Source organism: Ailuropoda melanoleuca, chromosome 7 (assembly GCF_002007445.2).
Source record: "Ailuropoda melanoleuca isolate Jingjing chromosome 7, ASM200744v2, whole genome shotgun sequence".
Classification (NCBI taxonomy): Eukaryota; Metazoa; Chordata; class Mammalia; order Carnivora; family Ursidae; genus Ailuropoda; species Ailuropoda melanoleuca.
The window spans coordinates 72,795,580-72,821,768 of record NC_048224.1 but is presented as its reverse complement, the minus strand read 5'-3'; the positions used below and the strand labels follow the sequence as shown (position 1 = coordinate 72,821,768).

The window sequence follows — 26,189 nt, the reverse complement described above, 5'->3', positions numbered from 1 at the left end:
TTGTTAGATGACTGTGGCTGCGTGAACGGTCCCAGGCAAGACCGGCAGAACTGCCCCGATGTGCCCACCCCGAACTGCTGATCCGTGAACTCAGGTCGTTACCCTTCCCAGCAATGGGCTGCCTGGGATGGGAGACCTGTCATGAGTCACTTTTACCATCTCTTCGCACTTTAAACACCCCACAAGCCTTTGATGATCTCTTCTCATCATGGTTTCCACGGTTTTCAGACCTTACACTGACCTGGTCACTCTTCTCTGGACATAGCCCAGCTTGCCAAATCTCTCTTTACATCGCATAGCGCTCAGAATGGAAAACTGCTGCAAATACGCTTTGCCCCTTTTCAACCGCTCCTGTTTTTCCCTAGGGCTCCTTCTCCTAACAAGCCCCGAAGCATGAGCTTTACCTTTCATGCTTTTAACCCCCTCCCCCAGCGGCAGACTTTTCTCCTGTGTCGGGATCCAAGTCACTGTTGTCAGCTTTATAATGCTTCCCTGTCTGAACTTGCCCCCGACCCCAAGTTCTCTTGTCCTTCTTCTGTACCTCACACTGAGTGTTAGGTCTGCTGTGTCTGGCTCCTTCCCTAGGCTGTGAATTCCTTGCAAGCAGCTATTCTGTTTTATTTTTGTACCTTCACACTTCACCCAGTACTTGGCATATTTTAAATGCTCAGTGAATGTTTAATGAGTTGGATAGTTATCTAATATTCTCCGGGTATTAAAATACATTATCTTCTCGTCTGCATTTTTCCACAAGGCCATCAAGAGAGACCATCAGACTCTATTTATATCAAGATGTAAGAGTATGTCCCTTGAATTTTTCCCTGTTTACCAACTCAGCCCACCCGCTATTATGCTGCTTTCTTTTTAAATGCTTTCAAGCCTGCTGAAGAATTTTGACAGAGATGTTTGTTTATTTACTGTTTCTGGAATGTGTTCGCTCATTCTTGAACATTGAGGCATTTGCTATATTTTGGTGTTTCATTTCTTTCGCTCACTGCCGTACGAAATCACTTGCAGTAATTTCGAGATTACATCCACACTCCAGTGTATTTTACCACTGTGGCATAGCAACAGTTGGGGTTGGTGGATTTTAACTATTAATACAATAGTAGTACTTGACGCTGTTAAAGTGCCTCACCATTTGCAAAATGTTTCCCCAGATCTGATCTGATCCAAGCCTCACTCGAAGCTCTGTTTCGTAGGTCGTGATGCCTAACTGTGGTTTTCGGTCAGGGAAAGAGCTTAGAGAGAGAGAGAGGTCACCTGACCGGGTAGAGAAGAGTTAAGAATTGAACCCAAGGCTTGCAGAGCAATTTAGAAGCGGGTTTAGGATCTGGGCTCTGGTGCCTTATGCTCATTCTGCTCTGTCCTGATTAAAGAGAGCTTTTCTCATGGAGAAGGACAAACACACAACAACGGTTGAACAGCTCTGCTTTCCCCTTTGCATTTCCTGTTCTAGTCATTCTCCAGCCTTTTCTCCTCCAGGCTTTTTCCTTTTTATTCTTTTTTCCTCCCTTTCTGTTCTGAGCATATCCGTTTGGTCATGTGTTCTGCTTGCCTGCTGATTTTGTTTTGGTGCCGCAGGGACAGAAGAAAGAAACTGACGGTGTTGGGCGCTGCCCCCGGGACCCCCCCTGTTATCAGGTCTGTGTGGTAACCAAGCAGGATAGGTGAAGTCATCGTTCCTGCAGATGACGAGAGGCGGCTCAGAGATTCACCCAGTTACTTACTCTCTACTGTCATATCCATCTTCTCCCCACAAATTGTCTGAATAAGGATTTCAAGTGGAAATATCTAACCTCGGAAGTGATTTTGTGCAGAATTTACTATGCTTTTTTGTTGGTTTTATTTTGTTTTAAAGGGCTCCCTCCATGATGGTTTTCCTTTTTGCTGTAGTATTTTCCTATTTCGAGAGTGTGAGAGGGTGGTTGAAGAAGGCCTGGGGAAGGCTGGCTCTACTCTTGCCTTCCGGGGTGCTTGTCCTCATTCGGTGTAGGTCACTGTTAAGACGGAAACTGGTACCGGGGTAGGGGTCGCACACACACGCAGCCCTTTTATCCGCCTCTCATACCTCAGCAAGAACTAGGGTCTCAGATGGGTCGTTACAGAGACCAGAGCTCCAAGGAGCTGGGACCCGGGACAGGTGAGAGACGGCAGGGAAGGGCAGGGCTGCGGCCTGGGGGCCCGGCACCGTGGGCGGGGGGGGGGGCACACTGGTGCATCCCTTGCACAATGGCAATGAGGACTAGCGCCCACGAAGACCAGCGCCCCGCCTTCTCCTTGACCTCCCAGGTTTCATCTCGAGTCAGTCTTGGTGCTGCGGAAGTCAATGAGGTGACCACGCTTCTGAGTTTTAGCAGTTGGGCTGCACGCACAGCCCCCGTTGGCTCTCTCTTGCCTCCTGTGAAGGACTGGTACCTTCCAGAGATGATAAGCATCTCTCTCCTTAAAGTGAATTTCAACAACATGCAACCTGGTGGCCTCATCATTACAAACCACTAAATGTTAGCGATGGAAGGAAATAGTCCCTGTGATGGCTGTGCATAGTCATAAAGCATCTCTTATTTCCCCACTTTCTAGACAATTGCAACACGACTTTCCCAGGGCCCTGATTTTCAGCACGGATGATTTTTTCTTCAGGGAAGACGGTGCCTATGAGTTCAATCCTGACTTCCTGGAGGAAGCGCATGAGTGGAACCAGAAAAGAGGTGACAAATTCCTTTCCAAATTCCCCGGGAAATCCCGTTGTGCACGTAGGTTTGTAGCTGCTGCAGAACGAATACGTTTTCTAGAAGGAGTGTAATCAAAAGTTCTGCCATTCCCCCCCCCAAAAAAGAGAATTTCAGAGTATAACCTCCCTAGATTCCAGAAAAAAGAAAATGGTTGGTAATGGGTTCTGAAATATGTGGCACTAAAGTTGTGTAATGAGGACAACTGTGATAAAAAAATAACAAAATATGGAGTACGCTCACCCTTCTGATTGTTGCATGTTGTTCACTGTTATGTAACATTGTGTTGCAGCCAGAAAAGCAATGAGGAATGGCATATCCCCCATTATTATTGATAATACCAACCTCCACGCCTGGGAAATGAAGCCCTATGCAGTCATGGTAGGAAGAAGCATCATTCTGAATTTTCAGTTACGGACATTTTGTGAGAAAGTTGCAACATTTGTTCTTTCCTCTTCTTCTGATCTGCCATGATCTCATCTTTATTAATCGTAGCTCTCTCAGGGTGCAGGTAAAGAGGTTTCATTTTAGTGTTTCTCTGTTGTTCCATGGCTCAAATTCGCTGAGATGCTAATATCACCTCAGGGTACATTATTAAATCGTCCTTGGTCCGAATTCTTGATAGTGTTTCTGTCTTGATTATTTTCCCAAGGGCAGACATACAGGCACGGGAGCAGCCTCTGAGACGTGCAGGGGAATACGGGACGCACAATGCTACCCGCAGAGTGGCAGATGCTAATGAGACACTTGTGTCTTTGGCGAGCCAGGGATTTCAGTGCTGGGTACTCTTGCTGCCGGAGAGTCCGGGGCAACTTTTTTTTTCTTTGGTTTAAAAACGGATGGAGGATTAGCACTGTAACCCTATTAGGATACTAGAATATAAATATACAAAGATAACAACTCGGCTCTCTATGGTCAGAATAGGAAAGAACAGTAAGATGAATAAAACATTGTGCGTATTTTTAATTTTGAAATACGTCTGATCTTTTTTCAGACATATTTCACCTCTTACAGTAATAAGTTTTCACTTCCTATCGGGTATATAGACAGGAGAAAAGATCCTGAAACACACAGGGCAGGAGGAAGGCAGCTGAGCAGTCTAATTTTGTCACACACAATCCCCACTTGGCTAACTGTAAAGGGAATATCTCTAAATGGGGCTTGTGGCAATCTCTTTATGGCTTCTTTTTAATTTGGGGGCAAACTAGCTTCTATACACGTGTGCTTTTCTCGAACTGTACGTCCGTCAGGGTGACTTGGGCCCAGCCTGTGGGACTCAGGGTGCATGTAGGAAGGAATGAACATCAGCTTTGTGGTTACTTCAGTTCACGGACCAAGAGTCCCCTTGGGAGAGAGATGAGCAGGGACATAATAGTCTAATCAAGGCACAACTCAAAATCAAGAGTTAGCGGGAGAATTGCTGAAGGGAAGACATTTTACTTTTTTATTTTTTATTATCTAGAATGTACAATCTTTTTCAGCCATCCACAGTTATTAGTAAGACCCAGAAATGAGATATTTTCCATTTGTGATATTTGAATCCTTCTCTAATTAGAGGGGTCCATCTCAGGAATGAAGAGGAAATCTTTTTACTTTGATCTTTTCGTTCTGTATTTTATAACACAATAAACAACAGTGATAATAGAGTTCAGATTTTGTGATAAAAAAAGTAGTAGCCAATTTATGAATGCAAAGAATATTTGGATGTTTGTATGGAGACTGTAATCATTTTCTAAACTTGAGGAAAATGGGGCACAGTGCCCTGGGCCCAACTGTGTTGCATAGAGGGGAAAGCTCATTTTGGCGGGAAGAGTTTGTAGAGAGTATGGGAAAATCACTTTTATTTCATAAGCTCTGTTCCTATGGTACCCTCACTTTCTAACCAAGGCGTGACGCATGGGACAGGGCATTTGACAGAAGAAACTCTATGATAATCATATAATGGACTTTGAGAAGCCACTGAATGCATTTCTCATACCTGTGAACAGGATATTTAAAACTAGTTCAGCTATCTATTTTTAAAAATGTCCCAAATCAAAGAACCTTTATAATTTTCCTACATACTAGATCAAATGGACCAAAATTGATCACTAGGAGCCATGATATAATCTGAGAGTGGCTAAGTATGGAAATAAACCAACTGTGCTTGTTAGGATAAACTCAGGCCTTGGATTACTGGTAAAACGGAGGAATTGTAGAAAGGATTTGTAGTAAATGTGAAATGGCAGCATAAACATTCCCAAACATACATACCATGTCTTCAATGTTTTATGTACTTTTGAAAAATCAGGCACTTGAAAATAACTATGAAGTTATATTCCGAGAACCTGACACTCGCTGGAAATTCAACGTTCAAGAGTTAGCAAGGTACTTCTTTGTTTTTCTAGTTCCTCATTATGTATCCTGCTATTTTCAGGTATTTCAGACCGAACAAAAGAATCTTTTCAGGCTGGAAATGGACATGGTAGTTTTCAGGCCAGAAATGGTAATTCTTGGAAATTGATAACTTTGGAATTATTAATGTGAAGACTTTAGTTTTGGGTCAGTTTTCTAATATAATGCTAAATGCTAAACCTTGGCTTGGACTTGGTCCTTTTAAAGGACACATTTAACTTTCTGCTGAAATGCTTCTTCATTAATGAGTGTTTGAAAGCACTTTTCTCTGCATGGGATTGCATATGTCAGTGGTGTTTCTGCGTTTAGGCTAAATAAAGACCTTTAGATGTTGAACAGTCTGTGGTTCATTTATGGTCTAGATGCTGCTTCTAATTTATAAAGCAATACATGTCCAAGTGACACTAACTTGTTGACTGAGTGCATGAGTCCTAATATTCACTATCTGTGTTATTAGGTAATGCCAGTGATTTAAAGTAACCAGTGAGATCAGAATTTACTTTTTAGGAATATGGCCAGTTCATTCTACCATTACAAGCAGATAGCGTTTCCAAAGTGGGTCTGTGGCGCACCCCCATCAGGCTTGCTTGAGGGGGTTGTAGAAATCCTAGTTCATGGGCCCGGTTCCATAGTGGGAATCTCTGGTAATTGCATTTCAAGCTATATCCCCAGTGGGTTCTCATGCCCGCTTGAATTTAAGATTATTTTAATTAGCATCTATAAGTATCTAGAATGGACTGACATGAATGGATTATAGAGATGTGCATGATTAACAGGCAAATATATAATAAAAAGATCTCATGGTGTTCTTTTATGTCGTGAGGCACAGAATTGAGATTTTCAGAAACAAAGCCATTTGTGAAGCTCTTGCTCTTTGCCAGCCTCAGGGTGGCATGCAAAACAGCAGGGGAGCCTGAAAGATGAGCTCCTTAAGGAGACCTTATGCTTCTGTGAGAGTTAAATCCTGAGAGGAGGGAGTGCATCTCTATGTTAAATACAAGTAACTCCTTTTGATATGCTGCCTTAAGTAAATGTTTGCATTTGTTCCCACGTAGAAGAAACATTCATGGAGTCCCCAGAGAAAAAATCCACCGAATGAAGGAGCGGTATGAACATGATGTTACCTTTCACAGCGTGCTTCACGCAGAAAAGCCAAGCAGAATGAACAGAAACCAGGACAGGAATGACAGGAATAACGCGTCACCTTCCAACAGCGCCCGATACTGGCATCCCTACGTGGAGTTTCCACACCGGAGGGCTCCTGGCGGCTTCACAAACGAGGGCTCCTTTAACAGAAGAGGCGGTTGTCACCATGGATATTAGGAGGCCTATCTTACAGGCATTCGAAATTTTCCTAAATCAGTTTTTACTGCAAATTTTGGTATTTATTCTTGGTTCGGTTTTCGTCAGAGCTCTAATTCCAGTGTAAATAGTTGGACCTGAAAGTTTTTGAGCAGAAGTCATTATACTTTATCTTCACCAAGCATTTGTTAAAGTGCTCCTATATGCATGGTCTGCTGCTGGGAATTCTGCAGATTGGATTAAACAAAGTCCCTTTCTCTAGGGAAACGGGGTCTTGGAAACTGAAACCTGAGAACGTGCCCAAGCACAAAGGCAGTCACCTAAGTCCGATATAGAGAAGCTTCAGTGCCGCTTTCTCTGAAGTAATCTATTTTTCCAGGAAATTCATCTCCATCAGGAAAGTTGGAAAGGTGGGGAGAAGAGGGAGGCAGGAAACATGTTAGTGCCATTGCTACTTTGATAATCTGTGTATCCCAAAATGTGAGATGTGTGGCTGTCAACGATGACACCGATTTTCCTTTAAAATGCACATGATAGAAAGCATACATCTAAGGGAATATTGTCCTTCAAAGTAGACGCTTTGGGAAATTATTCCTTTATTTTAGTGATGTGTCATTGTTAAAAATGTCTGTTGGATCCTTCTTTTTAAAAATTTTTTGAGAGACAGCGAGAGAGAGTGAATGGGGGAGGGGGAGAGGGAGAGAGAGAGAGAGAGAATCCTGAGCATGCTCCTTGCTCCACGTGGAGCCCACTGCGGGGCTCAATCTCACAACCTTGAGATATGACCCGAGCTGAAATCAAGAGATGGGTGCCCAACCGACTGAACCACCCAGGCACTCCTGTCAAATCCTTCTTAACTGCTATACAAGCTACTGAGGAAAATCAGTGTCATTATTTAAGGTCACATCTTGGTTTTAAATTACCACTTTATTGAATAAGATTAAACCTGATTAACTTTTGGCTGTTGTGCTAATAGTGTAAATAAAAGAAGCCTGACTTTATAAAGCACCATTTTTTAAGAGGAAGAGTTAAGCAGTTTTAAAAATTATGCCTATTAACAGACATGCGTGTGATCAGTTGGCTGCCCAGATGTTTGGGAGTGCAAGGAATTAAACGTCCCAAGACAGAAATCATACAGGGGTATGTCAAAGCCATGCCCGCTGAAAGATGACCAGTCTTGGTGTTTTATGTGGCGTTAAGTCAATAAAGTTCTACCACAACTCTGGAATGTCCCTCTTATACCAATACTGAATTCATGATTCCAAATTCATTCTCCGCAGGTTAGAATCAGATTAATGTGGTGTGAGGCCATGATAGGTAAGACCGTGTAGGATGTGTGCTTTATTTCTTGTTGGCCAACAGCTTCTTTCTAACGTTCTGTGAAATATTAATTTTAAGTGTCCTATATAATGGTGCTTTTATGGTTATTAAAAATTATATATGGTATTGCTTTCTATGGATTTGTCATTGAATCTAAACTCTTTTTGGTTCAACGATATAAAAAAGTTAATTACCTAAATCCCATAGAATTCTACCATATTAAGAACCAATTTTTCTATATCATAAACTTATTTACCAGTCTCCTTTAATACATAGGAGACATAAAGGTAAATACCAAAGCAACCTTGTATTCTACATGCTTAAATTATTTGATCTGTGCACATTAGAAAGACTATTAACGTTAACATTACAATACTGACCCTATTGAAATCTTACCACTATGTAACCACTATGAAGTGGCCCCAGATTTAGATCCACAGCTTTTAAAGAGCTCAGAAGAGTAGTTTCTCTATTTATCTCTTTTTCTTATAGGACTCCTGAAATACTTGGTTTGGAAACATAAAAAGAATTGATTAAATGCTGCCAGCTTTATCCCTGCTAGAAGTGATCTATTTTTTCTCTCAATTCCCAAGTTTGCTGATTCATATATAATTTTTTGAACCCTCAACTTTAGCCTGTAGTGTTTTGTATGACTAACATTTGCATTGTTCATATAGCTGGCATCGGGCTTTATGTACAAGATAGGCTCTCATTAAGTGATTGTTGAATAACTCAAGTTGCTTTTACCTTTTATCCCTTATCATACAGTGTACATTCTTGACTTTGTAATCATTGTCACTTTTTTTTTTGCAAATAATGTATTTATTTAATTTATTGCTGTTAAAGCAATACATGGTTATTGACTAGGAATTCAAATAGAATCAAAGAGTATAAAGTAAAATCCTCTATTTTTTTTTTTCTTTTAGGATTTTTATTTTTAATGATTTTTTTTTTATTATGTTAGTTACCATACAGCACATCCCCGGATTCCGATGCAAAGTTCGATGCTTCATTAGTTGTGTATAACACCCAGTGCACCATGCAATACGTGCCCTCCTTACTACCCATCACCGGTCTATCCCATTCCCCCACCCGCCTCCCCTCTGAAGTCTTCAGTTTGTTTCTCATAGTCCATAGTCTCTCAATCATTGTCACTTTTTTTTTAAATTTTATTTTTTTAAAGATTTTATTTATTTATTCGACAGAGATAGAGACAGCCAGCGAGAGAGGGAACACAAGCAGGGCGAGTGGGAGAGGAAGAAGCAGGCTCATAGCGGAGGAGCCTGATGCAGGGCTCGATCCTATAACGCTGGGATCACGCCCTGAGCCGAAGGCAGACGCTTAACCGCTGTGCCACCCAGGTGCCCCCAATCATTGTCACTTCTTAGGGGATAATAGCCACATACACTTTTTTTTTTTTATGTAAAGTTCAATGATTCAGTAGTTGCGTATAACACCCAGGGAGCCATGCAATACGTGCCCTCCTTACTACCCATCATCAGCCTGTCCCATTCCCCCACCCCCTCCCCTCTGAGGCCCCCAGTTTGTTTCTCAGAGTCCATAGTCTCTCCTGCTTCCTTCCCCCTTCTGAATATCCACATATACTTAAGCCTCATAGTCTGCTTATATGGCTTTGCTATATTATTTACAACATATAAGGAGTGTGTGCATGAGATCGCTCTACGATCTAAATGGTAATGAAGAATGGAGGCGGTACTAGCAATTCAGGTTTTCTAGGAATGAAAAAAAAGATAAAATTCTTATAATTCCTTTTGTTTACCTGAGATTCAAGTTTTCTTTCCTGTTCTAGAGTGGATCACTTGGAAAATGATTGGGGTGTGAGGACCAAATTGTTTTATGAACAAAATTTAAATCACATATTAATAAGACTGGCAGTACACCTGAGTTACAAAACTACAGAATGGACTATTATGTTAATAATTTCTAGAGGAGAGAAAAATCATGGATCACAGTTATGAAAGAAAAAAAAAACCTGCTTAAAATATTTATTTTGGGTTTGAAATGTGTTTATATTTGAAAACATGATATTTTATATAAATTTAAGACCTATTAAAAGACCTGATTGAAGAGCTTCTCCATGCTATTAGCTCCTATTAGAACTGCGTTCTCTTTTCTCTATTAAGCATAGGAAGGTAACAGATAAGAATGTCCTCTCGTAGTGAACTATTACTGCCTGCCTTGGTGGTTAGAGAAAACCAGGTTTGAAGGAAGTACTTGCTGAGTCCTGTGATAGGGCTAAAAATAAAGTAGGTAGAATCACTGCCAGTTTGAAAGAAAGATTTTCTCATAAGTTGCAGATGATCATTTTGTTAAAAAAACATGAACACTCTGAAATCTGATTTAAAGCATTTGAATTTTTAATTAAAATAATTCAGCAATCACACTGGAATCATTAAAAAGGAATTACACTGAAGATTCTGTTTTTCTTGCAGTTATGCTGACTTAAGGTTTAAGAATTGGTCTAAAGAAAACACCACTGTTGTTTCTTAAGGAAAAGTGGTTCATAGGGGTTTACTTCCGAAAAACAAAACAAAACCACCTAAAATAGGAACTAAACTAAAAGGAATTACAGGAGTCAAAATAACTGTACTCAGAAACCTAGTTTCATTTAACTAAGGAAACAATTAAAAAAAAAAAAAAGGTATGTTTACTTTGTAAAATATACCTGATCAAATCCAGTGATCAAATCTAGTCATAAAGATTTAAAGATTTTTTTCTTGATTAGTTAATAAATATACAATCTCCAGACATATAACTGAAATAAAAGTATATCATCACAGAGACAGGCCAGGGGCATTCCTGAGACAGACAAGCACACAGGGAGAATTGGGACTGTGTCCTTTTTTCTCATTAGGCAAACCCTGCAGGCTGAAGCTGTATTTTCTACAAATTGGAAAGGCCGAGTCAGTAACTGATTCATTGTCATTTTTGTTTTTGTCGCCTTTGCAGTCTCATAGATGCCCTTTTCGCTGTACTTGCATCCTGCCCGTCAGTCTCCCGCTCTTCGGTGCGGGCCTGGGGGCTCCTGCATCCCGAGAGCCCAGATGCAGTACAATGCCTTTTCGGCCTGACGTAATCTTTTGAGCTCTCAGGAGCGGTCCTAGCAGAGTCACTGAGAGACATAAGTTGATTTTCTCCTGCCAAACCGGACAAAAGGGCTTGAGTGTTTATCAATGCAAGTTCCTCGTCTGCTATTGAATCACTTTCCAAAAGGGAAAGGTCATTAAATTTATGTGGAGTCATCTGAGGAGAATTCAACTCTTTCTTCTTTATAGGTGTTTCATGTTTGGTGCCGCAAGTCCGTGGTGGCTGAAATGCCTTCTGTGCAGCTGGAGAAACAAATGTACAGATGGGACTGACAGGTGGAGGTAAAGGCAGTCTACTCAAAAAATCCAAGGCTTTTCTCTTCTTGCAGTTTTTTGGGTCATCCATCTCTTTCTCCCCCTTACAATAAGACTTTGAAGTCATTTGGGCTGATCCAGGTGTGGGAACAGACGTCTCTTCCAGCTTACAAAATGATAAAGGACTCTGGTGATTCATCTCACTACTGGGAGAAGACATCTAATAAAAAGACAAAAAGCAGCCTAGATAATTATGCACTAATATATAAAACATCATCATATTAGCCTTTCATTAGAATTTTTTTCAAAGATTTATTTATTTTAGAGAGAGAGAGCGGGGGGAGGGACAGAGGGAAAGGGAGACAGAACATCTCAAGCAGACTCCCCACTGAGTGTGGAGCCCGACACAGGGCTCAGTCCCAACCATGAGATCATGACCTGAGCTGAAACCAGAGATGGACACTTAACCGACTGAGCCACCCATGTGCCCCTCATTAGAAATATTTAAGCACAGAAATACCACACACATTCTCACTCCCCTCATGACTCATAGGTCAGATGATTCCGAGAGACATTTATATGATTGTGCTCATTCCAGAAGGAAATGGTTTTGCATAAAAGAACATAAAAATGACATGAAAAGAAAGAAGAATGAAGACTAATTGTACTGAAAGACAAAAAAGGAGGTAGGGGGACATAACTTATGCCCTAATCTTTTCTTTTTTAGTAAGAGTTTAAACAAAGATAAACATTTTTAAACCATTTTAAGAGCACAGACTGACTGGGTTCTAGTAGGTATACTTTTCTATTTTGTGATTTTAGGCAACTGTTCAACCTCTCTAGGCCATAGTTTTCTCATCTGTAAAATGGAAATAATTTCCATCCCATGGATCATTGTGAAGATTAAGTGAGTTAATATGGATATACCTAGCAACTGTTAGCTACTTAAGAATTAGTCATCAGCCAGTATTATAGACCTTATGGCTTGATTTGCATGTACTGTGATTTAAAGAGTTAAATCAAACTGAGCTTAGAAACAACCCTAGTTGAAAAGAATAGTCCTCCAAGCAAAGGACACAAGTATTTTCCATCCCATGTAACTGCAATGCTAAATATGAAAGCACCTGTTTGTAAAATGTGTCCCTAAAGAATGTTACATTCTGGCTTTGATAAACAAGGTAGCATTTCCAGATAACCTATACTTACAGGAGCCAGATAACAATTAACCATACTTTCTAGGTAAGTTTAATTACATTTTACCAAGTTTAGTAGGTAAATACCAAAATATATTATTGCCTTCGTTTATAATATTTATAAAATTCCTTAAATTTACATTAACTTACCAGAAATTTATTTCCCATGCCAAGGACTGTTTGAGCAGCATGTAGCTCTGAAGCATAGTCTTTAGTCGGGGTGGACAACTTGGGATCGTTTGCATTAAGTATATGCATAAGTTTGTTTTCTGCCTCATTGCAAAACATACCAATATTCTGAGAAAATAAATGGGAAAAGCTGTTTTGTAAAATGAAATTGCACATATTCATGTTTTCAGAAAATGTTACTTTGAAAACCAGAAATAAAAGGTTCAGACCAGAAGAAAAAGAATGACACACCCCAAATTTGATAGCAATTGTGTCTGCCAGTGTAAAAATGCAAAGGCAACACAGTTGTTGGAGGGAGAGAGGGAGTCTGTGTATGTCAGGTAAGGAAAGAGATGGGAGAGATCTTTCCAATCATCCAGCTTAATAAGCAAGGTTTCACACGATACTGGATTTGGAGCTGGAAGACAGTCTCAAGCTCCAACTCCTCCGACCTGACGGCTGTAAAACATCTAACATCCATAGAGTATGCCTTAGGTTAGTAGTAAAATGAGAGAATCACCTCATGTCTGTTCCAAGAATTAACTGAAAAAATGTGCAGGTTAAACCACGTAAAACTGTTGTTTCAGAAGTTACCATTGGTCAAATACCCGCAATTTTATAGGATTTAACCTAATTCATGAGAATATTTTGTAAAACTTAACAGTGCTATGTAAATGACAGCCAGTTGTCTCTGAACTGCCCTTGACCAGTCTCAGAGAAAACCTGGATGTACTCCGTATGGGAGCCAAACAATGAAGACAACCCCCGGGCCACCCTCCAATTTAGAAACCAGATAAGTCAGGGTGTTAATATTCTCTATGTGTTTTGAGTCTTTAGGTGAAATATTCCTTCACATAGCTGGCTACTCTAATGCTTTTTAAAACATAATTTTATTTATATATATTTTGAATAACACATTTCAAATATTAAACAAAGAGGCTTATTTTGAAGATTCTTTACTAGTTAGCAATTTATAAAATCCAAAGTTTTATTGGAAGGCAACATTGCAACATACTTAAGCCATCATTCAGATGGCTTAAGTATGAATCCTGCTTCTAACAACTTGGCTGTGTGACTTAACCTCTTTTTCATCAATAAAATGGGAAAAAGCTCCCTACCTCATAGGGTTGGTGACAGAATTAAATCCAACAGGCTTGGAAGAAAGCCTGACACACAGTAAGCACTCTAAGCTTTAGCTAATATTATTACTTGCTGTATATATAGATTTAAACTAAAATGCATACATTATCTGGGGAAAATAATTTCAGTGTTCTCCTATTTGGGAGTATTTCAAATCAAAGACAGAGATAAACTATAAAATACTAGATATGGAGTTTAAAATGTAAATTTGGAATCTGCGTGCTATTAACTAACGACACTACCAGCAGCTCCGAACCCTGGGTAGCTCCTATAATTCTTGTTACTCACATGAACTGTAGCTCTGAAGGTCCTCCTCACAATTTGCCCTCACTCAGTCCCCTCCAGATCATCATCTCCCAGCTGTCGTCCTCCCAGCCCCTCAGGCTCGTGAGCAATTTATACAGGATGAAACCTCACCTTACGTCGTAACTCAACTATCCATTTTTCATAGATGCCACCATTTCCTTAATATTTGACCATCAAAGTAGGAAAATACCAAAATGCATGGTAATGCACAAAGTCATTTTACCTCAATGGTATTTTTCATTTTGAGGAATCGCTCTTGAAAATGGCCCTCCTTTGGACTGGCAGAAAACCTGGAAGAATCTCCGGCAAATAAAGTAGGAATTCCTGATTTGGCTTCTGGTCGCCACTGGAGGTTGCTTGCAGCAATTAATGTGTAAGGTTTAATAATGTCCTCATTAAGATCGGTCCAAAACTTTATTGCCAATAAATTATGGCTTTCATCTGACAAATAGACCAAAGGAGCAAGACCTAAAGAAACAAAACACCCCACTTCATTATATATGTTAGATAAATTTTAAAAATGCAAGGAACTTCTAATATGTCCATTTGTATTGGCATGCTAATGGTAAAAACAGATCAAAATAACCTAATTTAGAGAAAGCTCAGAATTTCCAAAATAACCTGTTGCTTATCATGCTAAAATTTTAGTGCCAGTATGACAACATATTCCATTGCTGAGGCCATGGGGAAGCAGGTATACGCCGCTGGTGGGAATACCAATAGCAAAGTGATGCACGCTTACCTTTCCACCCAGCAACCCCACTTCTCGTACTCTATTCTGAAGATGTACTGTACTTCCACTAATAGTGAGATACATCTGAACAAGATTATGAAAATACTGTGTACGAGCTTAATCACTGAAACGCTGTTTGTAGGTAATTATAAACGATTTAAAGCTGCCTATATTACAGGAGAGCAGTAGGACAAGCTATGGCACATTCAGACAATGCTGTACTATGCAGCTCTACGAAAGAACGAGGAAATGCTCTGAAAACACAACAGTCTAAAATCTCTGTGATGAAGAAAATCTATTCTAAAGAGGGAAGTTTATCGCAATACAGGCCTACTTCAAGAAACAAGAAAAATCCCTCATCAACAATCTAACCTTACACCTAAAGGTAACAGAAAAAGAACAAACAAAACCCAAAGCCAGTAGAAGGAAAGAAATTATAAAGATTACAGCAGAACTTAAAAAAACAAAAAATGAAACCAGATGCTAGATCTTTGAAAAGATAAACACAATTGATAAACTAGACTAAAGCCAGACTCATTAAAAAAAAAAAAGAGAGAAAGGACTCAAAATCACAAGCGAAGGACAAATAATAACTGATACCACAGAAATACAAAGGATTATAAGAGAACATTATGAAAAATTATATGCCAACAAATTAGACAACCTAGAAGGAATGCATAAATTCTTGGAAACTTTTTTTTTTTTTAAGATTTTATTTATTTGAGAGAGGGAGAGAGAGCCCGAGCATGAGCAGGGGGAGGGGCAGAGGGAGAAGCAGGCTCCCCGCTGAGCAAGGAGCCCAATGTGGGACTCGATTCCAGGACCCTGGGATCATGACCTGAGCTGAAGGCAGATGCTGAACCGACTGAGCCACCCAGACGACCATGAAACATGTAACCTTCTCACACTGAATCAGGAAGAAACAGAAAATTTGAACAGACTTATTACCAGCAATGAAAGTGAATCAGTAATCAAAAAATTCCTAATAAACAAAGTAAACAAAAGTCTATGACCAAATGGCTTCACAGGTGAGTTCTACCAAACATTTAAATAGGAATAATTACCTCTTCTTCTCAAACTATTTCAAAAAAATAGAAGAGGAAGGAGAACTTCCAAATTCATTCTATGATGACAGCATTGCTCTGATGAACACAGATGTAAAAATACTCAGCAAAATATTAGGAAACTGAATCCAACAATACATTAAAAAAAATCATTCACCACAATCAAATGGGATTTATTTTGGGATGCAAGGGTGTTTCAGTATTCACAGATCAATCTGTGATGCATCCCATCAATAAGAGAAAGGATAAAAACCACGTGATCATCTCAATAGTTTCCGAAAAAGGATCTGACAAAGTACAACATACATTCATGATAAAATCCTCAAAAAAGTAAGGTTAGAGGGAACATATCTCAACATAATAAAGGCTGCATATGAAAAACACATAGCTAACATCATATTCACTAGTGAGAAACCGAGACCTTTTCCCCTAAGGTCAGGAACAAGACAAGGATGCCCGCTTTCACCACTTTTATTCAACACAGTGCTGGAAGTCCTAGCTGCAGTAATCAGGTCAAAATTAAAAAAAAAAAAAAAAAAAAGAGAAAATACATCTAAATTGGTCAGGAAGAAGTACAACTTTTACTATTTGCAGATGACATGAAACTATATAGAAAACCATAAAGACTCCACCAAAAAACTATGAGAACTGATAAATGAATTCAGTCAAGTTGCAGGATACAAAATTAATACACAGAGATCTAATGCATTTTTATGAACTAATAATGAAGTAGCAGAAAAAGAAATTAAGAAAATCCCATTTACAATTGCACTGAAAAGAACAGAATACATAGGAATGAAAAAAAATGAAAAAGCTCTCTATGAACTGATACTGTTAAGTGAAAAAAGAAAAGCACACCAAAAAAAGACTAAAAGTTTGTTACCCTTCATGTAAGAGGTTGCTATAAGAAATATACACACATCTTTCCACTTGTAGAGAACAAACACAGGAAGGATAAACCAGAAACTAGAGATAGGGTGTGGGTAGAAAGAAGGGGAGGAACAGCACTGGGGTAGAAGGGATGAGAGACACCGACACTTCTTGGAATGTCTTTGTGCAGCTGACTCTTAGAACCACAATATTTCACATACCCTTCACGGGTCCCACAAACAAACAGATAAACCCAACCAAATAGGAAGAAATCCAAAATGGAACACAAACACATTTCCTAGCTCTTTCTATCTGAAAGAGCCTAAAAGTAATGGTACCTCTGTAGTAATGAGTACATAGTCTAACAAGCAAATTTTGGCTGTAAACACCATTTCCTTAAAAAAAAAAATCCAGGGTTCCTTGGAGAAGCAACTGATTCAATTTGACTGGGGCAAGGAACATACAACATGAACCTGGAATATCTCATGATGCCAAAAAGTAAAGAGGTGCTCAAAAAATTACAGGAGTCAACCTGAAAAAACTCCTAATGGTCAAAACTGAAACAATCGGAGCAACAAAATAATGCAGGTATTGAATTTTAACCCACAGAATAAAATACACATTCATTAGTCCATTCTGATATAAATCAATAAGGAAGTAAATTTGGGGAAAAGAGGCAGCTCTTCCTTACAGTGGAATTCCAATGAATTCCAATAAATGAAGAAGAAAAGAGGAACTCATTAGGCAAATACTACAATAAAAACTGTTGCAAACAAAATCAGCTGATGGATACTAAAATTACTTGGTGAAAGTCTGAGGTGAAATAAGACTTGGACAGTCTCAAAGAATCTGCTCCAAGGTTAAGATGGCAGACACCACCTTAACCAAACGATCAAGCCACTCCCAGTAATAAGCAATATCAACTTCATTAACCCCTTGATACGAGAGGACAGGCTCAACACTGTTTCTGTGGTAATTTTGCCAAACCTGTACAAGCTTATTCCAATCATGACATAACATCAGACAAACCCAAATTGAGGGAAATGCTACAAAATAATTGATTAGTCTATTCAAAAGAGTCAAGATCATGAAAAACAAGAGAAGACTGAGGAATTATTAAAGGCTGGAGGAGAATAAGGAGAAATGATGGAATGAAAGTGCGATCCTGGAATAGAGAAAGGAAAATAGCATGACAAACTTCCAATTCAATTACGTCTATAGTGCAGGATGCTGACATCAGGGAAAGCTAGATGAGAGATATTTGGAAAGTCTGTATTATTTTTCCAACTTTTCTGAAGGTCTGAAATTATTCAAAATAAGAAATAAAATAATTTCAATGCCAAAAATGGGAGGGACCACTGAATAACCCAGGACAGAACTAAGGCACTAACCATTCAATCCTATTATTTAGAATTCCTTGTCTCTGTTACTGTAAGAATTACATTTCCCTTTATAAATGACGGGAGTGGATTCCATTCTAGGATAATGATTTGTTTATTCTATTGCAAATGATGGTAATTCCTTTTATTTCTTTCAATTTTATAAGGAGATTTATTTAATGGATTTTAATCTTAAATATTAAATATTGCTTTTAGAGAAATTATATTTCCCCAGCATGTTCAATTTTCTAATTTTGGAATTTGCCTCTAATTATATCCAAAACTTGATTACAGCTTTTCTGTCAAATGCCCTTCTTTAAACTATGTGTCTTTCAGGACACCGGGGTGGCACAGTCGGTTAAGCATCTGACTTGATTTCAGCTCAGGTCATGATCTCAATGTTGTGAGACTAAACCCCGCACTGAGCTCCACAATGAGCATGGAGCCTGCTTAAGATTCTCTCTTTCCTTCTCTGCCTCCCCCCCCCCAAAATAAACGAACCGTGTTTTTCCCCAATTATAAAATACACGTTTACTGAAAAACATTTAGAAAATGCAAAATATAAAAATAAGCTTCCAGGATCGTTTCCTCACTTCATTTTTTTCCTAGAGGTTTCATAGCTAAATCAAATTGTATAGTTGAAAAATAACAGAAACTTATTTCTCTAATTACCATACATATTGTACAAACGGTAACAACTGGAAGAATTTTTTAAAGTAACGCTTTTAGAATGTTGGCACTAAAAAAAATCATGAAAATAAAAGGATAAGAAGAAAATTATTTTGCAGGTTTGTAGTCTGGGACTGCTCTGAACTTACAAAGAATTCACTGTACCTTTTAAATTCTTTTTAGAAAATTTCACAGAAAGGATAAAGCACATAGAAGTGTATAAAGTTACATTCACAAATTTTCCCAACAGAGATGTTGTGGTGTGGGCGCAGAGCCCCTCCATCGTCAGGACCCAGGCGTCCTCCAGCCTGCGATCCTCCAGCCTGCTCTTTCAGGGAGCGCTGGTTATTGACAGCTCCCACCTGAGCTCCCTCCCAGGCTCGCCCTCAGCTGACGGGCCCGGGCCGCTCTCTGGAGGGAGCATGCAACCAGGGACTGGCCCCTTGCCTCAAGCTGGCATGACTCCGAGGGCCATGCCAGCTGCAGAATCCCCACGGACCTTTGCTGCAGCTGCACTGAAGCTCCCCCTCTGCCCAGCCTGGCAGCCACTGCTCCCTCAGGTGCTGCTCCTGAGGGCACTTTCCACGAAATCTGAATGTTTCCCAGGGAAACTGACCTAAGAAGTGAATTCAATTAATTTAATAATTTATGAAAATTTATTATAATTAAGTTTAAGAATTTAATTCACTTTATACCAGTTTTTTTGTAATATAATAACAAATCAGACTGAATACTAGAAGTCCCTACTTTAAGCCCAATTCTCAAATGGTTGGGTTTGATTTGGTTTTGTCAGCGGGAAGTATAAGAAAGAACACATAAGCATCAGAGCCTGGAAGTATGGGTTCCAATCCTTTACATAACTGTGACCTTGGGCAGGTTATTTAACCTCTCTGAGCTCCAGTCTCCCCATCTGTAAAGTGGGATGATAATGGCAAATGCACAGTGTTACTATGAGGACTTTATGAAGTTGTATGGACCTGAAGTTTTCAACAATTACCCACTTCCCCACCCAGCCCTGCCCCATTTTGTTAGAAGTGGGGACAGAAAGAAACTAAAACAGAGTCCCTGTGTTTGAAGAGATCACAGTATCATTGGTGGGGAGGAGGTTCAGGAATGTGGGGACAGGACCCTGGGCCATGAGATGCATGCCGAAACAGCCAAACACATGACACCTGCGGCAGCTGAGCAGGAAGCTCGGACTCCGGCACAGGCCTCTGGCTGGGGGTGGGGGGAGGGGGGAGGGCGCATGTAAGCGGCCTAAGGCATGGCAACCTTTCTAGGATTCTTCAGGAAGGGAGGATAAAGGGCACTGTAAGCAAAGTGAGCACATATTTAAAGGTAGGAAGTGCTAAACGTTATATGTAGTGGGCCAGGCACACGAAGTCGCAAGAGTTTAGCTGAGGTGTGTGGGGTGGTGGTTTAAGGCGGGCAGCTGAAGAGTTTTTCAGGCATATGAAGGAGTGTGGGTTTCGTTTTCTAAGGGGTAGGAGCCATTGAAGATTTTAAACCAGGAGACATCATGATCAGATTTGGGTGTTAGATAACTAGTACTTCAGGCTTAAGGTGGCTCTTTCAAGCTTTCTATACCAGAATTTTCTTCCTCTAACATTTAACATCAAACTAAATAAAAACAAAGAAATGTTCACCAAAAACACAAATGAGGGATACTTGGATATATAATTCAAAAATTAGTGATGAAGGAAAGAAATAAAATTGCGGATAAGGTAAGGCACAGAAAGGCTCAGCTTCTAATTCCTTTCCCCAAACTGGTGAAATGACATGAAACTTGAGAATTTTATTACCCTTAAACCTAAAGGAAAGGAAATGGCCGGTGTCTCCTTGCCTTCTTCCTAGCTTCTGATCAGAAATAATGAAAATGGCTGCAGGGAAAGCAGGTGACTAGGACTGACTGACAGAAGTGAATATACCAAGGTATTAATGGGTTGAACTGTGTCCCCCAAGATGCTCAAGTCCTAACCCTCAGTACCTGTGAATGTGGCCTAAATATTTGGAAGGAAGGTCTTAGCAGATGTAATCAAGTTAAGATGAAGTCATTACGGTGGGTCCGACCCAGAGTCCTTATAAAAAGGGGAACTTTGGATACAGACACGTACACGGGGAGAACGCCATGAAGATGAAGGCAGAGATTGGGGTGATGCACCTCTAAGCCAAGGAGAGCGAAGATGCCAGCAAACCATCAGAAGCTAGGAGCAAGGCACTGAACAGATTCTCCCTCACAGCCTCAGGAGGAACCACCTCAGCCAACACCCTGATTTTGGGCTTCTGCTCTCCAGAACTGTGAGACAATACATTTTGGTTGTTTAAGCCCCCCTGGTTTGTGGTAGTTTGTTACAGCAGCACAGCAAATTAATACACAGGGTTACTCACTCAACTAGGGAAAACAATGTAGAAGAGAGAGAGTATCTTCCAGGGATACACAATGTATAGTGGAAAGAAACTCAAGTACTCAGCCATCATGCAGTAACTAAGAGCGGAAGACAATGATTTTGGATATGGCAGAAAGTCAAGAACCACCTTTTCCTCTGCACACACCTCACCTCCTCACCACTATCTGCTCCGCCCGGGGTCCTGAGAAGTGATCTCAGGTCAGTCTCCACAAGCAGCCAGGCTCCCAGGTCCTGCTGTAGGGCTGTCTCCAGAAATCTCTGCACACTGCCTCCTTTCACAGCATCTACTTCTCCCTGTCTCTCGGAACACCTTCCCTGGACAAATCTCCACTATCCTCAACCATTCCTGTAACTGCTGTCTTTACTGGCTTGCTGTAACTGAAACCTGGCTCTCCTCAGATGCCACAGCTGCCCCTGCAGACCTCTTGTGCTCCTGGCAGTCAAGCTGGGGTGGCCGTCTCCCCTGCTCCTTGCCTGCTGCTGCTCCCTGCCCTCTAAAAACATTCGCCCTCATTACTGGACCTTTCCCATCAGTACACCATCTCATCACGATGCTATTAGTTTTTTCATTGGAAAAAAACATTCTCTTGACCCCAATTCTCCTCCTTGTGAGTGCTCCATTTCCCTTCTTTGCTTAAAGCATGATCTTCTTGAAATGCCTGCATTTGCTGTGTGCCTGCCTTTCCTTCCGTCCAGAGTCCTCCCTGGTGCTGAAGCCAGCAGCCCCTTCCTGGCCCTCACCTCACTGTCTCAGCTATCAAATACCATGTGAGACTGAATCACTCTCACCTCTCTGGGATTCTTCTTCCCTCTGGGCTTTCAGTGCAGCTCACTCTCCTAAGTACTCCTGACATCTCTCAGTGGCTCCTCCTGTTTCGTTTACTGATTCCTTTACATCTCCCTGCCTCGAAGGACCAGAGCGCCTGAGCCACTGCTCCAGCTACTCCCACGTCCAGTGACCTCATCCAGTCTCACAGCTTTAACCATCACCTGCATGATGATGGCGTCCCAATTTCTATCTTTAGCCCAAACCATTCCCCCAGACAGACTCCTGTATATCCAACTGTCAAGTAGAAATCTCTGTTTAGACCAAGTGCCTAAAACATAACTGACCAAACTGAGCACCTGACCCTCAACACATCCCTGTTTTCCTTGCGCTCTTCCCCCCTCAGTAAATGGCAATTCTTTTCCCAGGTGCTCAAAGCAAACACCTTGGCATTGACTCCTTGACTCCTCTCTTACCCGACCTACACTGTCCGCATCCTTCAAAATACAATCAGAATCTCGCTTACATGTGGAATTTAAACAACAGCAGCAGCAACAACAAAAATAAAAATAAAAAATAAAAAAAAAACAGACTCATGGAAAAAGGGATCAGATTTCCTGGTTGGGAAACAAACATGCCCTCTGTGTCGGAGGCAGACACGATTTCCATCCTTCCAAGATTTTCTGCTATTCAAGCATTCTTGAAGGGAGAGTCTGGACAATGGCTGCTATAAAATGTGCACAAACATCACAGAGAATAGCCTGCCAACACAAGGAACTAATGGGCCAAGGGGAAAACAGCTAGCAAAGTGGTAGATTTTAATCCAACCATATAGATCATCACATTAAAGCTGCTCAGATTAAACAAACCAGTTAAAAGACAGGCCCTCAGACTGCATAAGAAAACAAGATCCAACCGTGCTGTCAAAAGCCCAATTTAAATATAAAGATGTTGGGAGGTTAAAAATAAGAGGGGGGAAGAGATGTACCATACAAACAAGAACTAACCAAGTAGGAGGAGCCACACTAAACAAAGCAGGTTTTAGAACAAGGGACATTAGTCCAGATCATGAGGGATCCTGCAGAGAAGCTGGAGGTGGAGGCTTGAATGCTCAATAAACTGCAGAGGGAGATTATAATTATTTGTCTAGTAATCGTTCCAATGCTACAAAACATTTCTAGCAATTTCTTTAAAATTAAATAGCACAGAATGGGATGTAAGTTCATCCCTGTAAATGCAGAATTGTTTTTCATTAAGATTTAAGGTTAAAACAGGCCTACTTCCAAATCACTAGTTACCAAATTTGCTGATTTGTAACTCCAATTAATTTTAAGGAAGACAAATTTTAAAAAATACTATTTTTCAAAAGCATCCATAAGCAGCTACAATTAAAAACACACTGTGTATTACCTATTTTTTTCACAACAGAAACTACAAATCCTATTAGGTCCACCTCAGAACAAGGTGGTTGGAAGTCTGGATCCAATAATTTGTTGAAGTAAAGGGGCTCCCTTGGCTGATAAACTTGGAATAGGATTTCATCTGAAGCCTACAAGGGAAAAAAGAATCAGTGTATGCAAATTCTATAAACTAATATGCATTCATCAAAATTAAAAAACTATAATGAAAAGTTTGTACCGGTAGTTGTTGATACTGGGTTTTCTTTGTTGCTGTTAGCTGTATGTTAGCTTTTTCAGATTTACTTTTAGATTGTGACGTTGCAAGATGATAAATTCTGTATCTCTTTCCTTCTGTTAACAGGGAATATAAATCTGATGATGGACGCCAGATACTCAATGAAACTAGATAAAGAGGAAAAAGACAAAATGGAAGGACTGATAAGCATTACAATTCTTGTAAAACAAATACCGTAACAACAAAGATCCAAGGATGATACCATTGTTCTGTGGGCAGTGGTAGCCCATTTTTGCTCCTCTGATACACGTTAACTTTGTACTTTATCTAGCATTTGAACTCATTTCATTAGTAAGTAGCACTTTAACTTAAAAAATTTACAAACTGACCTGAATCTTTTTCTTTTTTCCCATAGCTTATGATACGCAGCTTCCACACAGTTGTAACGTTCCTTGATAAAATTTGTTCTCCTTGCTCAGCAGATTCCATGGCCTTCCTGAATTCCAACTGGATCTGTGCTTGCTTCTTATCATTCAACATCTGTCTGTGATTATTCAAGGCTCTTAACTGCTCTTCACTAAAATAATCCTATGATCATTTAATATATTAAGGTGAATGATATTAGAATAAAAAGCTAACAAAAACCTCATCCACTGTAAATGAGGATAAAATACAACAGAATTCGAGTTCACTTTAACAATGTGACAATACAGAAATTGAGACTAATGTACTCAGCTCATCACATAACAAATATTTTCAGGTGCCTTAAACTGTTCACTTATCTTTGTGACAAATTTCCCGAGGGCCAAGACCACCCCCTACTTATGAATGTACTCTAATAATCATAACCACCGTCAACGTTATAAATGGCTGACATCTGAGTGCTCCCTGTATCTGAGGAATGGATCTGTGTGTGGTAAATGTATTAATTCATTTAGTCCTTACAATAACCCAGTGAGGTGGGCACTAGTATTGTTTGCATGTTACAGAAGATGAAACTGAGGTACAGAGAATAAATAACTTGCAGGGGCGTAGAGGGAGAGGTAGTTCAAGAGCTCTCATTCTTAACCGCGGTAGTATAATTTTATTAACTCTCGAGAACGGTAGATACTACTGAAAACAGACATGTGCTACATACAAGCACTTCCCTCTGCCTCCACATTTCTCTCTCCATCATTTTAGCAAATTGCTTCATCTCTTGGTTCTCTCACCCAGTACAACAAAAATGAATGAATAAACAAAAAATAAAGTCAAATCAAAGAGGAAACGGAATCCTGACACACAACACACTGGACTGCTGCTGCCTCACACATCTTAATATCCTGACCCATACTGGGAAGGAAAACTATGGGATCTCGGTACCCTGAACAGGTCTTTCTAAATATGCAGACAATGTTTAGTTTAAACACAAAGTCCCCCAACATTCAACATGGTTACTGAAAACAAACCCTTTGGGCAGGATCTTTTAGAAATGGATGGCTCTTTTTCCCTCCAAGAATTGCAATGAAAACTGTATCTAAGTGAAATCTCTATAATCATGTACTCTCAAGACCTAGTGAGAGCCCCTCACAGGACTTCCCTTGACAGAGGTGGTGGGGAGGCCCCAGAGAGAAAGCACCTGTCCAGCTACAGAGTGGCAGGACTGGGTCTACCACTTAGTCTTCCAACTCTCATTCTGCCCCCTTACTTCCTCCTTTAAATAAATTCCATAAAAGGAAGTGAGACTAAATAATATTTTGTTAAATTTTGTGATAAAATTAAAACTATCTTCATGATGACTCAAAGAAAGCATAGCTTCAATAAGAGGCAAATCATTTTTAAGGAAAGCATAATAAAGTCTTAGCTTACAGACTTACAGCAAGTGTACTCACAGGCTTAAAACCTGGACCCACTCCTCACAGGGAAAATCTGAGTTGTCACATTTGGGAATATGAGGAATTCTATTCAAAAAAGCACTGCTAACTCTCCTAAGGGAGTTCTATTTTGTAGTCCCACTAGTCATGAAAGCTAAGGCTATCTACTAGATTTACTGTCATCAAATAAATGAGATTAATCAATAAACAAACAATTTTTCTCAAATTCCCCCTCCTCCCTCTGTAGCAAATTAATTCTAGAGTTTGCATAACTGGATACCCAGGTGTCTAAAAATTCAAGAGACAGCTTACCTTAATATACAAACTGATGTTCCAATATTAGTAACTAACATTGATGTGGAACTTTATAATAGCATACTTTAATATATATTATATAATTTGATCTTGAAACAACTGATTTTATGCCCATTTTATAGTTATTTTATGCCCAGTTGGCTAATAAATGCCATAGCCATAATTATTTTTTTCTTTTAATGTTTTTTATATTATGTTAGTCACCATACAGTACATCCCCAGTTTTCGATGTAAAGTTCGATGATTCATTAGTTGCGTATAACACCCAGTGCACCATGCAATATGTGCCCTCCTTACTACCCATCACCAGTCTATCCCATTCCCCCAACCCCCTCCCCTCTGAGGCCCTCAGTTTGTTTCTCATATTCCATAGTCTCTCAGGCTTCATTCCCCCTTCTGATTACCCCCCTTTCTTTATCCCTTTGTCTCATGTTTCATTCCCCCTTCTGATTACCCCCCTTTTCTTTATCCCTTTCTTCCCCTACCGATCTTCCTAGTTCTTATGTTCCATAGAGAGAAATCATATGATAATTGTCTTTCTCTGCTTGACTTATTTCACTTAGCATTATCTCCTCCAGCGCCG

The 26,189-nt window shown here is 40.0% G+C and overlaps 2 protein-coding genes and 1 long non-coding RNA gene across 8 annotated transcripts in view; 2 read left to right on the top strand and 1 right to left on the bottom strand.

The window, feature by feature from the left end:
- Positions 1-7,879, top strand: part of N4BP2L1 (NEDD4 binding protein 2 like 1) — a 28,264-nt gene extending 20,385 nt beyond the window's left edge. For 2 of the 4 annotated variants that reach the window (XM_034665050.1, XM_002918222.4), the window contains 4 exons: positions 2,581-2,708; positions 3,022-3,110; positions 5,020-5,096; positions 6,179-7,879. In XM_034665050.1, the coding sequence (XP_034520941.1) occupies positions 2,581-2,708; positions 3,022-3,110; positions 5,020-5,096; positions 6,179-6,446 (562 nt within the window). In that variant the 3' untranslated portion in view covers positions 6,447-7,879. Of the gene's footprint in view, positions 1-2,580; positions 2,709-3,021; positions 3,111-5,019; positions 5,097-5,145; positions 5,215-6,178 lie in introns of all 4 variants that reach the window. The other 2 variants (XM_034665051.1, XM_034665052.1) reach the window with 2 other exon arrangements.
- Positions 7,880-10,652: 2,773 nt separating this feature from the next.
- Positions 10,653-26,189, bottom strand: part of BRCA2 (BRCA2 DNA repair associated) — a 62,352-nt gene continuing 46,815 nt past the window's right edge. For both annotated transcript variants that reach the window (XM_002918223.4, XM_034665044.1), the window contains 6 exons: positions 23,828-24,026; positions 23,442-23,605; positions 23,214-23,352; positions 14,138-14,382; positions 12,451-12,597; positions 10,653-11,327 (listed from right to left, as the gene is read on the bottom strand). In XM_002918223.4, the coding sequence (XP_002918269.2) occupies positions 10,689-11,327; positions 12,451-12,597; positions 14,138-14,382; positions 23,214-23,352; positions 23,442-23,605; positions 23,828-24,026 (1,533 nt within the window). In that variant the 3' untranslated portion in view covers positions 10,653-10,688. The remainder of the gene's footprint in view (positions 11,328-12,450; positions 12,598-14,137; positions 14,383-23,213; positions 23,353-23,441; positions 23,606-23,827; positions 24,027-26,189) is intronic.
- LOC117803076 overlaps positions 11,003-26,189 on the top strand; it is a 29,347-nt gene continuing 14,160 nt past the window's right edge. For both annotated transcript variants that reach the window (XR_004626693.1, XR_004626694.1), the window contains exons 1-2: positions 11,003-11,134; positions 23,565-23,789. This is a non-coding gene — a long non-coding RNA (uncharacterized LOC117803076). The remainder of the gene's footprint in view (positions 11,135-23,564; positions 23,790-26,189) is intronic.